Source organism: Jaculus jaculus, chromosome 3 (genome assembly GCF_020740685.1).
Source record: "Jaculus jaculus isolate mJacJac1 chromosome 3, mJacJac1.mat.Y.cur, whole genome shotgun sequence".
Lineage (NCBI taxonomy): Eukaryota > Metazoa > Chordata > Mammalia > Rodentia > Dipodidae > Jaculus > Jaculus jaculus.
This window is the reverse complement of record NC_059104.1, coordinates 107,509,623-107,525,943: the sequence shown is the minus strand read 5'-3', so window position 1 is coordinate 107,525,943 and position 16,321 is coordinate 107,509,623. Positions and strand designations below refer to the sequence as shown.

The following is a 16,321-nucleotide window of genomic DNA, read 5'->3' as shown; positions in this document are numbered from 1 at the left end:
GTCACTTTTTCTCAGCACCATGGTGCCTTCTGAGTCATCCCAAGGTCATGGCCATCTGAAAAGAGAAGGTTCTTTAACCAAAACTGAGGGTAGCATTAATATATGGGTATGAACATAAAGATAAGTGCTTACAACAGATGTTACACCCCTAGGGTTCATGACTACCCCTGTTGTAGGTTTTCAGTATCAGGGATGTATTCCTTCTCATGAAGTGGACCTCTAGTCAAATTATAGGCCAGTTGGGCTCTCACATAACAGATGTGCCACTATTGCACCCATTGGCTCATTTGGCCTGGCTGGCCAAATATAAGGCTTGCAGTGTCTACTGTTAAGTATCTTCACTGGTGATTTCTCTCTCACCCATTGAACTTCATGAAGTGTGGCTTTTTCCAGATTTCTGTCAGCTGGTCTATATGGAGTAGATTTCCAGCTCCAGCAGGATTTCTCATTGAGTTTGCAGCCCAATTATGTGGAGTCTTCAGCAATAGGGTCTTACCATCTATTCCTGGTGGAAAACCAAGGGTCTCGACAATGGCCTGTAATACTTCGGGGACATCAGGGATCTCCCTGGCCAACAACTCACTGGAAGGTATCCCATCCCTGGCACTGAAAATTTTCTACTAACAATCTGTGGCTCCTGAGTGTTCCATTGTCCGAAACAGTAGGTTTCCATATGACTTATTTATATCCTCTTAGATTTTGATTAGCCCTCCCTCCACCTTTCCTTTACTCAGTCTCTTCTGTGACCTCACTTAAGCCTTTTCACTTCCATTCATCTGTCCTTCTACTTACATATATACAATACCACCCTATTAAGTTCCCACCCCCTATTCCCTTTATATCTCCTTTCTAGCTTACTGACCTTTGCTACTGAGTTTTCTTCCTACTCACATAGAAGTCTAATCATCATCTGCCCATTTACATTTGGATTGCTTTGTTTAGTCAGATCCCTATAAGTAATGAAAACAAGAGACAGAGACAGATAGAGCACAGGACATGTTAAAGTTAAGATAAAGGAACAGAGTTTCAGTTTCAGCCTACCAAAAGATGTCAATATTCCATTCTCCTGAGTTTGTGCCTATGAAGGGCTTGTTTTTTTTTTTTTTTTTTTTTTTTAAGAGTGAGAGAGAGAGAAAGAGAAAGAGAAAGAAATTGATGTACTAGGGCCTCAGCTATTGCACTCGAACTCCAGACACTTGTGTCACCTAATGGACAGGTGAGACTTTCTACTTGCCTCCTCCTTGTGCATGTGGTTTACATGGGATCTGGAGAGTTGAACATGTGTGCTTAGGTTTCACCTGCAGGTGCTTCAACCACCAAGCCATTTCTCCAGCCTGAAGGAAATCTTTTTTAGATGAGTTAGGGAATTGCATCCTCCTTTGTTATATGTCTTTTTTGGGTAGTATTGTAGCTTGAATGGATGTCCCCCAATAGATTCAGATTTGTTAAAGCTTCTTGGATTTCTAGCTCCCTGGCTGAAATAGGTATCACTGTGGGTGGATCCTAGTGTCCAGCCCTAAGGTGTATTTGGGGGTGGATCTGGAATTTCAACCTAAAAGTATTCAGAGCACTTGAGCTTTGCCTGTGTTCTTGGAGTATGCTTGTATATGGTGCTGGGAGTGGTATTTCTGTCAGCATGGACCTGTGAAAGGGGGGCAGCTTTTTCTACCATTATGGAACTTCCCCTGGGTATGTAAGCTTCAATAAATCCTGTTCCCTGCATAAACTTTGTCTGGTTTGGAAGTTCATCCCAGCAGCATGGAGCTGACTAGGGCAGCTAGCAAATACACTTATTTGATTTGTTTCTAATATTGCTGTTTTTGGAATAATCCAGGGTTTGAAAAATTCTACTGGAGGTTTTTTGTAAGTACCATATGGTTTTGTGATTTTCCTAATTTACAACATCTTCACAAATACACTTGTTCCTTTGTCTCTAAGTTTGGTGTTTTATCATAACATTGAAATAATACATTCTCAATATTACATCAACATTTTATTAATGTAGGTGCTTGGGTTATATTGTCACAAGATGTTTCTGGTACCCCTTTGCTGGGGATGGGATAATAATGATACTTATATAACAAATTTAATAAATTCTCAAAAAAATTTAAATGTATTTTATAATATGGTTGTTTGCCTTTTGCATATATTTTCATTTATTGGAATTGAATTGAAAGATAGTCACCTAGATTCATAGCATTATTGTTTGTGATGATTCTCAAATAACTGTTAATAATCTTTGGGAAGAGATTAGGTTCATGCCTATTCTCTCTGTTTCTCTTGTCTCTAGAGATTCAAACAAAAAGATTTTTGTTTTGCTTTGCAAATTGGTTCTACCAATTTATAGTTGAATTAGTCTTCTTCTAAGACTTTCCTCCCTTTAATCACAGCTACCACTCACAGTGTTGGAAGTTCAGCTATGGGCTTCATGGACCCTAGTCAAATGCTAGGCCACTCACTTAACACTTCAGTCCATAGCCTTCCCTTAAAAGGTAAACAAAGTGGGATAGTTTTTCTCTCTTCAGTCTAACAAATATGTTTATTCAGTTTGTACCTGAAATAAAAAACATAGAGGATCTAGGGCTGGAGAGATGGCTTAGTGGTTAAGTGCTTGCCTGTGAAGCCTAAGGATCTAGGTTTGAGGCTCGATTCCCCAGGACCCATGTTAGCCAGATGCACAAGGAGGCACAGCATCTGGAGTTCATTTGCAGTGGCCAGAGGTCCTGGTGTACCTATTCTCTCTCTCTATCTGCCTCTTTCTCTCTCACTGTCCATTGCTTTCAAATAAATAAATAAAATTATACAAAAAAATTAAAAATAAGAGGATCTAAAAGTATCAGGGTTAAAACCAAACAATCCTTTTGTTACCCTGACCAAAGGTCAGATACCACACAGGTTCATCTTTGCCTCAGCAAAACAGCTAAGGCCAATTTGAGTTCTTCTGGAATAACCTTTCTTGTAATAGATTCTAAATATATTTTGATCCTGTTAAAGTGTCCCAATTATTTCTTCCTTTTTTGTTTTTAATATTTTATTTATTTAAGGGAGAAGGAGAGACAGAGAGATAATGGGCATACCAGAACCTCTAGCCACTCACTGCAAACAAATTACAGACTCATGTGCCACCTTGTCCTTCTGGCTTACATGGGTACCAGGAAATTGAACCTGAGTTCTTTGGCTTTGGAGGCAAGCACCTTAAACACTAAACCATCTCCTCTAGCCTGCCTTAATCATTTCAATTTCAAATTGTGTATTATTTTTTACAGGCTTAGAAAAGTGTGGTGTTTGTACATGTGAGATTACAAACTCATTAGTTTTATTAGCTCACTTTACCAAGTAAGCCTTCTTCCCAGACCCTATCTTACTTTTTAAACTACATTGCAGTCCTTTCTTCCAAGGTATTGTGAGATCACTTAGTAAGGGTTTTACACCAAGATATAATAAGCGCAGAAATAATTTTTATTTTATAATGATCCAGTTTAGGAGACAGTTTTGGCACGTGAATAGAACTCACCTAGAATATTTTATATATGGCTAGAGCTTCTACAACTTTATAAAACCTTTCAGAATTACATCTCTTGTATAATTTTATGGAGCACTGTGTCTTTATCATAACAAGTAAATTTGGGGAGTATAAATATTCCTATTGTGTCTGCTAACAGCAAGTAACAAAACAGTAGTTATTTGCTGACCTTTTCAGATATTTTTCAAACAGCAGGGAAGGGCATAAATAAAAAAAGCAATTCTTTGATTCTTGATAAATGGCCTTGATGCCGAAGAGTAATAGAAGGGGTTTCATTTTGCATTGCTTGTTACTTATTGGCAGTTTATTTGCTTGCTCAGCATTCCTCATTAGTGATCCTGAGGGTTTAGAATGCATGCTGCATCCTTCCCCTTACACATGCTAGAAATTTTGCCATCTTGTATTAACCTCATCTTTCCTGTTCTCTTATTTTCAGTCTCAGTGATTTTTGTGGTCTCTTCTTTTTATTTTTTGATTTTCAGGTATGATAAAACATAACATAAACTTTACCATATTAACTGTTTCTAGGTATGTGATTTAAAAGCTTATATATATTCATTTGTTATAATTTGATCACTAGAATTTTTGTTTTAATTTTGCAAAGTTAAAACTCTGTGCCTGCTAACAAACATCTTCTGGGGGCTGGGCAAATGACTCAGTCAGTGAAGTGCTTGCTACACAAGCATGGAGACCTGAGTTTATATTCCCTAGCATCCATATACAATCTAGGTATGATAGCACATGCCTGCATTTCCAGCACTGGGCAGGCAGAGACAGAAGGATCCCAAAGGCTTTCTGGCCAGGTAGTTCATCCAGATCAGTGAGCTCCCAGTCAGTAGGAGACCCTGACTCAAAAAAGGTGGAAGCCGGGTGTGGTGGTGCCTGCCTTTAATCCCAGCACTCGGGAGGCAGAGGTAGGAGGATTGCCATGAGTTTGAGGCCGCCCTGAGATTCTATAGTGAATTCCAGGTCAGCCTGGGCTAGAGTGAGACCCTACCTTGAAAAACCAAAAAGAAGAAAAAATAAGGTGGAGAACTATGATGTTGACCCCTGGCCTCTACATGCACACACGTCTCCATGCTCATGTGTAATTATACAAATATGTATATAAATGCACAAACACACATACATGCACAAAAAGGAAGAATACATATCTTAATTACATTTAAAAGGCATAACCTTCCCATTTTTATCTTCCCTTCGTCCAGTGATTGTCGTCATTATACCTTCTGTTTCCATGATTCTGCCGATATAAAGAGAATCAAACAGCGCTTATCTTCATGTCTATCTTGCTTTACTTAGTCTGCTATTGGTAACCTGTATCAGAACTTCTTTGCTTTTTAAGGTTGAATATTTAATTAAAAAGAATAGGTTTTAATGAGAAGAGGGTTGAGGTGTTTCATATTAGATTTCTTTTAATAATTAGATTTCTTTTAATAATTTCTTTTAACAAGTAGTCTTATTTGTATTTAATGTCAGTGACTAGTTTTAGGAGAACTTCTGAGGTTAAAATTTTACATGCTGTGATTCATTAACTGTTAGCAATCATTTATTTCTTTACAATCTTCTTATAGATATGTTTGCAACAAAACCCATGAAAACTAATGTAAATGTTTTTGATGCGAATAATCCACATAATCTGAGGAAATGTTACTTTTTACTAATTGCTTATAGAAATTTAGACAGCCGAGTTTACTTTCTTCATGTCAAATGAAAAATTTAAGATGTAAAATATGTTTACTCTCATGTATGTTTAGAACATTTTTTTTCCTGTTTTCTCAAATGGTAGATTAAGATAATCTTATGGTAGGGCTAGGCCTTGTATTTTGTGACCTGGAACCATCTAAAGGAATTCTTGGGGAGAAATATCTTTATTTAAGAGAGAGGAAGTCATTATGGGCACACCAGGGCCTCCTGCCACTGCAAATGAACTCCAGATGCTTGCAACACTTTGTGTATTTGGCTTTCGTTGGTACTGGGGAATTGAACTCAGATCATAAGTTTTGCAAGAAAGCACCTTTACCTCTGACCCAGTTCTCCAGTCCCTCGTGTTTTATAGCTCTTAATATCCTCATATCGTTGTTGCAAAATTAATGAAAAAATAGAAATATGTGTAACCTGTGTGGTACAAAATGTCTATTGATAGCACTTCCATATAATAGTATCTTTAAATCTGCTTCCATTTTCTCCTCCACAGTTATCCCCTACCTACTCCCCCACCCCTCATAGTGCATTCAGGTCCTCCCAACTGTAGTTGGTTCCCTTCTCTCCCATAAAAAGATCCTGTTTTAAATTAAAAAATGTGTGGCTAGTAAGGCTAAGTCTGTGCTATTGATCAGTGTATCAACTATCTTTTACTACAATTGACAGTAGAATTGAGTTATTGGCCATCTTACTGTTCAGAGATAGCTACTAATGAAAAGGCAGTGTTGCTAAGCTTTTAAAAAAAAAAAGATTAGTATAGGAATTACTTAATATTGCACAGTTTCAGCAAGTTATTTGTCTTCACAAACCAGACAGAATGTGTGCAAGGTTATGTGTGTGCCATGGGGTCTGATGGGGAGGTGGGAGGAGTTGCACTGTCCTCTTCAAACTGATTCATTGGAGCCTATTAATACTCAAAATGTCAGAAGTATGTTTATTAGAAAGAGAGAGCCACTGCAAACGAATTCCATACACATGCACCACTATATGCATCTGGATTAAGTGGCACCTGGAGAATTGAACGTGGGTCCTTAAACTTCACAGGCAAATGCCTTAACCACTAAGCCATCTCTTCAGCCCTACCTATTTATTTTTGGTGAAAATAGCTTAAATATAGAACATTCAAAAATTATTCTTTATATAATCAGTATGAACATTTAGAAAAAAATTTTTAAGGTTCTAAAATACAAAGGAATTTTAAAAGGGCACATATACAGTGTTATAAGATAAAGTTTAATGCATTTGGTTACATTAAAAGCCAAAACACAGCCAATTCTAACCAAATTTCAGGTATACATTTACATAAGTATATTAAGAAAAGAAATTATATACTTCAAACATCCTTTTACCTGAAAATCATTGAATCCACAGATCAACAATAAAATTAATTCTCTGCATTTACCACTTCCAAGATACATTTGTTGTATTTTAACAATAACACAAATACACTTATTAGAATTTATATGCATTATACATATATTTTATATTACATAGATAATGTGCATATATATATGTGTAGTGTTTGTACAGATGTTTGGGTTTGTGTACATATTCAGATATGCATGGATGTACTTTTGGCCAGCTGTACTACTTTACTTCTGGATTCTGATGTTGAGCTGAACTGGGGCTAGTTGGACTTGAAATTGTCTTTTGCTTCAAACATGTTGTTCATACCCAGCAAACTCACAAGGCTTATTATAGTGGAAACAGTTTAAGAAAGTTAGATGATGGCAAAAATGCTTCTATCAATACCCTTTGTCTTGGAATTTTATTTTAATGTAGGAATATATATATATATGCATATATATGTATATGTGTGTGTATCACCAAGTAGACATACAAGTTTTCTATCTTTTTAATTTTTAAAATTTATTTGAGAGAGGCAGAGAGATTGTGAGTGGCCATGCCAGGGCCTGTAGCCACTGCAAAGGAAATCCAGATTCATATGCCACGCTGTGCATCTGGCTTGCATGGGGTCCAGAGAATTGAACCTGGGTTATTTGGCTTTGCAGGCAAGCACCTTAACTGCTAAGCCATTTCTCCAGCCCTCTATTTAAGCAGTTTTCATTGTGCTTGGGAGTCTGTTTAGTCAGTAACCTAAATTTGATTCTTGAAACATATGTAAAAACAGGTGTGGTAGCATTTGCCTGTTACCACAGCACTTGGAAGGCAGTGAAAGAAGGATCCTTGGGGCTTGTTGACCAGCCAGGCTAGTCCAATTGGTGAACTCCCTGCTGTCTTGTTATAGATTGAGTGGCTGTTGCTCAGAAGAATACTGGTACAGGTGACTTTGGTACTGCCTAAGACAAGAGCAAGCAGTGTGTTTTAGTGACTTTCTACTTGACACCATGCCCTGTCTAGAAAAAGAGTCACTATAGTCCAATTGCAGATATTTTTCATGGTAACAAAATTATGAAACACTTTGCCTTGACATCTAATATTTAGCCTGCCTCTCTTGATAAATATTCATATGTTAGAGATCAGGCAACTAGAAGCAATTTAGAGAAACAGAGTCTAGTTGGGCTCGATGGCACATGCCTTTAATCCCACCACTTGGGAGTTAGAGGTAGGGGGATCACTTTAAGTTCAAGGCCACTGTGAAATTACATAGAGAAACAAGAGTCTATAAACTTTTGCCTCTTTCTAGACATAGTGAGTTTACTTCTAACATATCCAAGGTGACTGTAAAAATTTTTTTTTGTCTTCTATGCCTATTAGATATTTCTAGAACTTTGACATTTTTAATCCACAAACACAAAAATCAGCAGCAAAGAAAAATTTATGTGTCATATTTTTTGGTTTCACTGTCAAAAAGACAACTGTAAGAGTGTTTCAAATATACAGTTATCAATTATGCTTCCCTAAATGGATAGAAATTTAAGAAGCAATCTTGAATTCAAACTATAATCATACAGTCTTTTTTTTTTTTTTTTCTTTAAGGTAGGGTCTCACTCTGGCTCAGATGACCGGGAATTAACTATGTAGTCTCAGGGTGGCCTTGAACTCAATGGGATTAAAGGATTGTGCCACCACTCCCGGCTCATACAGTCTTTTAAAGCAATTTGAAGGAGAATAAAAATTATAGAGTATAAGCATCAAACACTGGTTAAAATTATGCAATATCAAGCAATTGCTGAACTAATCTAAACCTTAATTTTCTAATTTAAAAATAATCTGTAAATACAATGATTATATTGACTTGTGATTGCTATGAGCATTAAAAGAAGCAGTGTTTAGGGTTGGAGAGATCACTCAGTGGTAGTGCTTCCTGCATATGCATGAGGGCCTGAGGGCACTTGAAATTGTTTGTTATACTCTGTGTGATACTAAAATACCCCCCCATTCCCCCCCAAGGTAGTGTCTCACTCTAAGCCCAGGCTGACCTGAAACTCACTATGTAGTTTCAGGGTGGCTTTGAACTCACGGTGCTTATCCTTCCTGTACCTCTGAAGTGCTGGGTTTAAAGGCAAGACCACCACGCCCACCTAGACTTAACTTTTTAAAAAAATGTGGTCAGTTGTGGTAGATGATACAAGCTATAAAACATGTCCACTTTAGCCATTTTAAATGGTCACTCCAGCAGTATAAAGAACATTTAGAGTATTGTACAACTGATCTATAGAACCTTGATTTTCATCTTATAACATAGGAACTATTTTAATGATTTGGTGGTTTTTAATTTTAAAATATTTTATTATTTTATTTTGAGAGGGATAGAAAAAGAAAGGAAGGAAGGGAGGGAGAAAGGGAGGAAGGGTGTGTCAGAGCCTCTAGAAATGGCAAACATACTCTAGATGCTTTTGTGCATTGATCTTATGTGGGTACTAGGGAATCAAACTTGAGTCCATAGGCTTTATAGAACCTCACCCTAATTGCTAAGCCATTTCTCTAGCCTGGGTTTTTATGTTAAATTTGCACATTTTTGCAAAAACATTCATAAGCTAGCCAGGCGTGGTGGTGCACACCTTTAATGCCAGCACTTGGGAGGCAGAGGTAGGAGGATCACTGTGAGTTCGAGGCCACCCTGAGACTGCATAGTTAATTCCAGGTCATAAGCATAACACTTTAGCTACTTAACTGTTGGTAGTAATGAGTTCCTTCATTCTGTAGTCCTTAAAGTAGAATGTCAAATGTTGTATCTGCTATTGACAATATGAAATTAGAGAATATTTGTGTTTTTGTAGTTCAGTAGATTTAAGATGCCTGAGGGTTTACTACCCTTTGACATTTAGGTAACAGTGTCACCTAAAAAAGTTTACATTTGACAAGCACACGATCTCAAAAAACAAAACAAAACAACAACAACAACAACAAAAAAAAACAGAAACCCACAATGTTTTAAGTAAATTTACAACTTTGTGTTTGGTTTCATTCATAGCTTTCCTTGGACTTTGGACATACCTGATAGTAGGGATTTTAGCTTATGTTAATAAATCAAATCATGAACATTTTCTAGTATGGATTGAGTTTTTCACTAGTGTAAATATCTGTAGTTAAGTGGCTTATCCCATAGCTGGTAAACAGTACTGTAGGGTCTCCACCAGGGTTGGCTTCTTTCTTCACTTTGTTTCTTCTTCCTCAAAATATGTTTGAAGTAGTTTTTATTATAGACAATAATTAGTGGCAAAATAGGAGTTACTTTATGGAGATAAAATAATCCGATTTCCAGTTGTAACTTTGATTTCTCTGAATTTTGCTTTTCATTTATAATACCACTCTTGGGTCCAGTCCCACCCACCCCCATTGATTGTATCTCGCCTTTTCCTTTCCCCCATTTTCCTTTCTTTCTTTCCTTGAATGTCATCCTTCTCTTTGAAGCAGGATTCCTCATTGCTGTAGAGTTCATTAATTAGGATAGACCAGTTGGCCATTGAACCCTGGCATGCCCTTGTTTCTCTGCCTTCTCAGTATTGTATTATGGGTGTTGACCACCATGCTGGGCATTGTGTAATTTGCATTTTCTTGTCAGTGTTAATGAGCATGACCCTTTAGATAGGAACCATGATTGCTTTGTGACTTAATGGTTGTGGTGGTGATTGTTTTGTCTTCCAAATTATTTGGTTAGGTGTCAACAAAACTTTATACTTAAATCACAATATTATTGTGGATACACTAGGTATTTAACATGAAAACAATGGTCATTATCTAAAAATATACATTAATAACTTGTTATACACTTCTGTTTTAATAAGCTAGTTTTAAATTCTGTGGAATTTTAAGTATTTATGAATTCCTCATTAGCAACACCTTATTAAATGAGTTGTGTTTTTGTGCATATTTATTACCATGACATGATGGCTGTAACTACAAAAATCTCAAAACTTCTGATGGTTCCTGTGTGCTAGATAAGTTTCTCTTTTTTAGCTTTCCTAGATAGTTCTCTTTGGTATAGAATTAAAATTAGGAAGCCCATTGTCTAGTATTTTGTGAAATACACCTATATCCAGTTGGCATGAATGTGTCATGTAGCATAAGAGCTATATAAAATATCATTTGAAATTTATTGGCCATTCATCATTTAGTCCTTCACTAAAGTGGTAGTTACTATTATTATACTTATTTTACAGAGGATAGTTAGCTCTCACATAGCTTAACCACAAATCCATTTCCTCTGCAGTTTTACCCAAGATGTAATCACTCTTTCTGTCTGCTCATGTAAGAAATTGCAAGGTATCATCAGTGGATACTACTGGCCTTAATTTGAGAATAATTCAAATTTTCAGAAACTTATTTCATTTTATTATCATCACAGGCTATGTTATTTCTTTTATTCTGTAGAAGGTCATTCTGTGTTCATTTAGCATAACTAACATTTGCTTTGAAGTTTTAGTATCTTGCCGTGGTTGTTGAAGTCATTAGTTGTGTTTGATTTTTGTCTCCTGTTAAATACTGTCATTCCATTCTTCAGATACACTTTTATATTCATAGGGTGTTTTCCAATGTTTGTATAGTAAATTGCTATATTTGACAGAAGGTGTTTGCAAACAACGTGTTAGTCATTTTCCTCCAAGTGCATATTTTTCTAGTCTAAAAATTTAAATTTGAGTATTTGAAATTATGTGTTATGTTTTTCCTGGGCAAAATTGTATCTTGTGTCTTTATTACTGTCATGTGTTTCTTGCTGTTTCCATATTGGTTTCATAGCAAGTTATAATAGAGTAAAATAAAATATTTACTGCCTTAAGTTCACATTTAAGTCCCTTTAGGATTGAGGAGCCATTCTTAATAAGTTTATTTACTTAACTTTTGGACACTGTTTATCTTGCTACTCATTACCAATTAGTGTATACAGTGCCTTCAGTTTTGGTAAGCATATTACCAGAGTTAATATAAAGCTATCATTTTTCTAATCATCTTTTTTCTTCCTCACACAGAACAAAGAACCTTCTAAATCCAATGTCAAGAAAAAAATAACCAAGGTTGCAGAAGCAAAAAAAGTACTGAAGAGAAATTTTAAAGTGAATAAGAAAATAACATTTACTGATGAGGGAGAGGTAAGATTCTGTATACATCTCATTTCTGAGACACAGTTCAAGTATTATCAAGTTTAACTTAAATACTGGCAGGCCATTCATTAGCAAAAAAGTCCATGTTCTTCTGTATCATGTTAGGTACTTTCCTGTTACTATAAGCATTTCATCAGCTCTGCTACTGTGGACAAGGAGTTCTTAATGGCAATAAGCAGAGATGCTTCTTGTGGTATTGATAGATGTGGTTTTAAATTTTTTACTCTATTTTTATAGACAAGATTTCCTTTTTTTTTCTTTTTTTTTTATTAACATTTTCCATGATTATAAAAAAGATTTTCTCATCAAGGTTATTCATCAACATTCTCAGTGGGAATGATCACAGAAATACTAACAATTATTTATTTGTTATAAACACCAGAGTTTTCTTTGCTGTGTAAAAGCTTTTTTTGCATTTCTGCTGTAATTGCATGCTTCTTGCAAGGCTGGCTCTGTAAGGGAATTTTCTGCTTTTCAGTAACCTCAGAAATTTAGGTGCCTCAATTTCATTTTGTCTTTACCTGACTGTAAATACACATCTATCTATATGTTATTGTTTTGTTTTAAGTGACAGAATAGATCGATGATATCAAGTGATTTAGCCAGAGAATGAAAACCAGTTACTGGTATAGCAAGTGTCATTTCACGACTTCCTTCTCATGAACCTGCATGTTTCTGACACCCCTAGTACACTGCCACAGTACTATCATCATTTCATTTCTTTGATCTGTCCTTAATTTCTTTCATAATACTTGCTCTGAAATTTTACAGTATTTATTTGGTGATCATCACTTCCCCACTTCTCTAGCACAGTGCCTAATGTGCATTAAGCCCTCAGAATAATTTGTGAATGTATGATGTTTCTCTAATAATGTGAGAGCTTTTTGTATTGACTAATTAATCACATCATTTCATCATCATTGTTATAAATTTTGTATAAGTAGCCTGTACCCAATGGGGTATATTTCCTTGTTGTTTTGAGGTTAAAGAGTTTTGGATCTTATTGTTACAGTATATGGATGAGATAAAAAACAACAAACTACAAGTTGGCTAGAAGTAGAAGAGGAAGCCAGTATAAATTATAAGTAATGAACCTCTATGAAACTACTAAAAGGCAATGAGTCCCTGAAAAACAAGCTAAAGAAGAATGTATTCCCTAGCTCATGTTCACTGTAAAATGATTGCTCTTACATACTGAGGGTACTTTGTGTGTTACTGAATTTACCTGCATGGTCTATACCTATTATTCCAAGATGGCTACAAATTGTTGACTGTACAATGACTCAGTGTATGTTTGCTGTTCAAAGGAGCTATTTGTGACTAGTAGTGACACTGAGTCTTCTGATCAGATCAGATAGACATGTTGCTGTTTGTTCCGCTCATAGAGGTATATACTATTTTCCCCTCTGTAAATCAAATAAGATGAGTAGTTTGAGTAATGGATCATATCCTTCTTGTCTTACTTGATCCTACTCACTGCTGCTTTGGACTCAGTGACTGCTGGCATAGCTTGTCATGTAGTTATATTTGCCATCCCCTTTGGTTGGCAAGTTTAAACTATAGAAATACTACCTTGAAGAATGGCTTGGGAGAGAGGAGACAGTGTTGCATGAGTACGTGTGAAGTGTGTGCCTTGAGTTTTCTTTTGCCTGAAGATTAACTAACTTGTTTTCAAAACAGTGGCAGCCATTTAAAACCTTGTGCTGACCAGTTATTTGTTAAAAGATGAGAATTGTTTGTGTATAAATTATATATAACGTTTTATACTTTTATAACTTGGGGAAACGTTATTGAGCTACCTCTTTTCATTTTTGGAAGTGACACAGGTGTCCAGAGAATAAGTAATTTACTCAGCATTATTTACTACTTATAAGTAAAAAGGCATTTAGCAAGGTCTCTTTTCCGGTCACTCTGCTTCTTACTGTATTCCTGCCTATAAATTATGCGGAATCATGAGTAGCTCAGCAGACCCAAACTAATTTCTTCCTTTTCATGTATTTATTTTGCTTTTTTTGGTCTATCACTGACTGATACATGATTCACTGATTACTTTTAAACACCTGTTAACCATGCACCACTTACTATTTTGGGAACTGAAAAATAAAAGAGCAACCCATTGCTGCCCATAAGGACATTAGTTCTAGTGAGAGAAGAGGGAAAGTGAACCAGCCCCATTTGATAAGCTACATTGGAAGCATACAAAAGCAGCCTTGGTATACCAAAAGGAGAAGGATGCTCTTACCTGGAATTCTGCTCTATGCACATGATTTTGAGCTGACTTGTTTGGAGAGTAGGATATTAGAACATTTTAGAGAAACTTTGTATTCTGCAGTTACTGTATCCAAATCATTTTGTTGTCCTTTAGTCATTTTCTTGTTAGGTTATTTTCATACATGAACATATTATAATTTGACCTCATCCCCTATTACCTTTTGTGCTCCCTCCTCCACCCTTTCCTCTGTACCTTTGCTTTCCAACTCTTCTATTTCATCTGTCTTTTTCATAATAGTTTTGGGTTTAGTTAACTTTCTTGCCATTTCCTCCTTTCTCCTTTCCCTTCCTCTGACTCCACTTCTGCCTTTCAGACAGTCTTCCATCTGTCTACTTACATATCTACTATTCCCTCCCCTTAAGCATTCTACACTTAACCCTTCAAGACTCCTTTCTATTTTCCTGACCTTTACTGTCTCCTACTCTACTTTACATACAAATCTATATATATGATATGTTAGACTTACTGATTTACATATTAAACTATCCTTGCATATCTGGAATCTTGATGGAGTTGACTGCTTCTTTGGATATATTCTTGAATTTTGGTCTACAGCTATTTCGTTGCAAATGTTTTGTATCTGTGGTCATCAGGGATGTTGGTTTCTGTTTTCTCTTTTTGATATGTCTCTGTTTTTAGAATTAGTGTAATTCTGGGTGAATCTGAGTCACTGAATTCATGTGTGGGTCTCAGCTCTAGTGGCAGATCATATGTCCCTTCTGGGGATGAAAGGAGAGGTGCTAGGGTGAATCTGAGTCCCTCACTTCTAGGTAGATCCGAGCTCAAAATGAAGTTTTTGAGACCGTTTAAGGAATAGAAGTTGTAAGGCATAAAGTTGGTTATACACTTCACTTAGAATGATTACACAAGGGGAAATGATTTCTGTGAACACTCCATATTTGCACCCCGTCCTTACAGTTTGTTGTCTCTAGTTGATTCAGCAGTGGCCACAGATACAGAAATCTACTGCCAAGGATGTGGAGGAAGATGATGACACTGGTGGTATCAACTTACATAAAGCAAAGGAAAGGCTTCAGGAAGAGGACAAATTTGACAAAGAAGAATATAGGAAAAAAATTAAAGCAAAACATCGGGTAAGCTTTTCATCTTTAAATTAAAACTGGGTCCTGACGCATATCTAAATCTTTATTAGTCATTTATTAATAATAATAATTAGAGTAATATTGGCTGATTTGCCATTTTACATGTTGCTTTTACTTTTTCTGCTAAAAGAGCTTTTAAAAGACTGCCTTTGTCTCCTAAATCTGCTTTTGCTTTAAGTAACAATATCATTGCATTTTTAGTTTATAGTCATGTGCTATATAATAGTGTATCCATATGGCCCACATAAGTTTATATTTTATAGTGATATTGTAGCCCTTCTCATTTGTTGGTATCACTTAGTGATGGCTGACTTATTATTGAAATCTAATTTGATATAATTCTTGTTTCACATGTAATTATAAGAAGTAATACACAGAGCTCTCATCTTTTCTCTATTTTTAGATTTTATTACTACCAGAATGTTTTAGTATATTTAACATATTATCTTTTGGTGTTGTCTTTTTTTCTCCAACATTATATTCTGATGGTATATCTAATTTGTTTTAACTCTTTTCTTTTATTATTGAGTAATATTCTATTATTTGGATATACCAAAGTTGGTTTTGCCATTCACCCAGTGACTGAAGGACATTGATGTTTCCAGATTCAATTTAGTGGCTATATTTTTTCCACATGAATTACTTGATAATAACACAAAATTAAATCCATTATATTTTTAAAAGTGGATTTTACTTTTTAAAACAGAATACTTCCATATACAAAGGACTTTAAACTGATGTTTTTAAATAACTTTTTTGTTTGTTTTTGTTTGTGCTGTTAGCCGTGTTCTGCACTGCATAGGTTGACATCAGATGTCTTCCTGAGTTACTTCCCACCTTACGGGTTTTGTTTGGTTTTTCAAGGTACGGTCTCACTCTAACTCTGACTGACCTGGAATTAACTCTGTATTCTCAGGGTGGCCTTGAACTCATGGCAATCCTCCTACCTCTGCCTCCAGAGTGCTGGGATTAAAGGGGTGTGCCACCACACCCTGTTCCACCTTAGGTTTTTGATACAAGGTCTCTCATTTGAGCTGCGCTTACTGATGTGGTTAGGTTCTCTAGCCAGCATATTCCAGGGGGATCCTCTTATCTCCTCTCCCATGCTGAGATTATAGGTGCATCTGGCTTTTATGTGAGTGCGGGGAAGCTGAATTTAGTTCCTTAGGCTTGCATAGCAAATACTTTTATAACTGAGGCATCTTCCCAGCTC

The 16,321-nt window shown here is 36.0% G+C and overlaps 1 protein-coding gene across 1 annotated transcript in view; it reads left to right on the top strand.

The window, feature by feature from the left end:
* The window catches only part of Ddx10 (DEAD-box helicase 10), a 173,215-nt gene that overhangs the window by 101,180 nt on the left and 55,714 nt on the right, over positions 1–16,321 (top strand). Inside the window, exons 14-15 of the mRNA XM_045145228.1 lie at positions 11,602–11,721; positions 14,938–15,099. Of these exons, the coding sequence (XP_045001163.1) occupies positions 11,602–11,721; positions 14,938–15,099 (282 nt within the window). The remainder of the gene's footprint in view (positions 1–11,601; positions 11,722–14,937; positions 15,100–16,321) is intronic.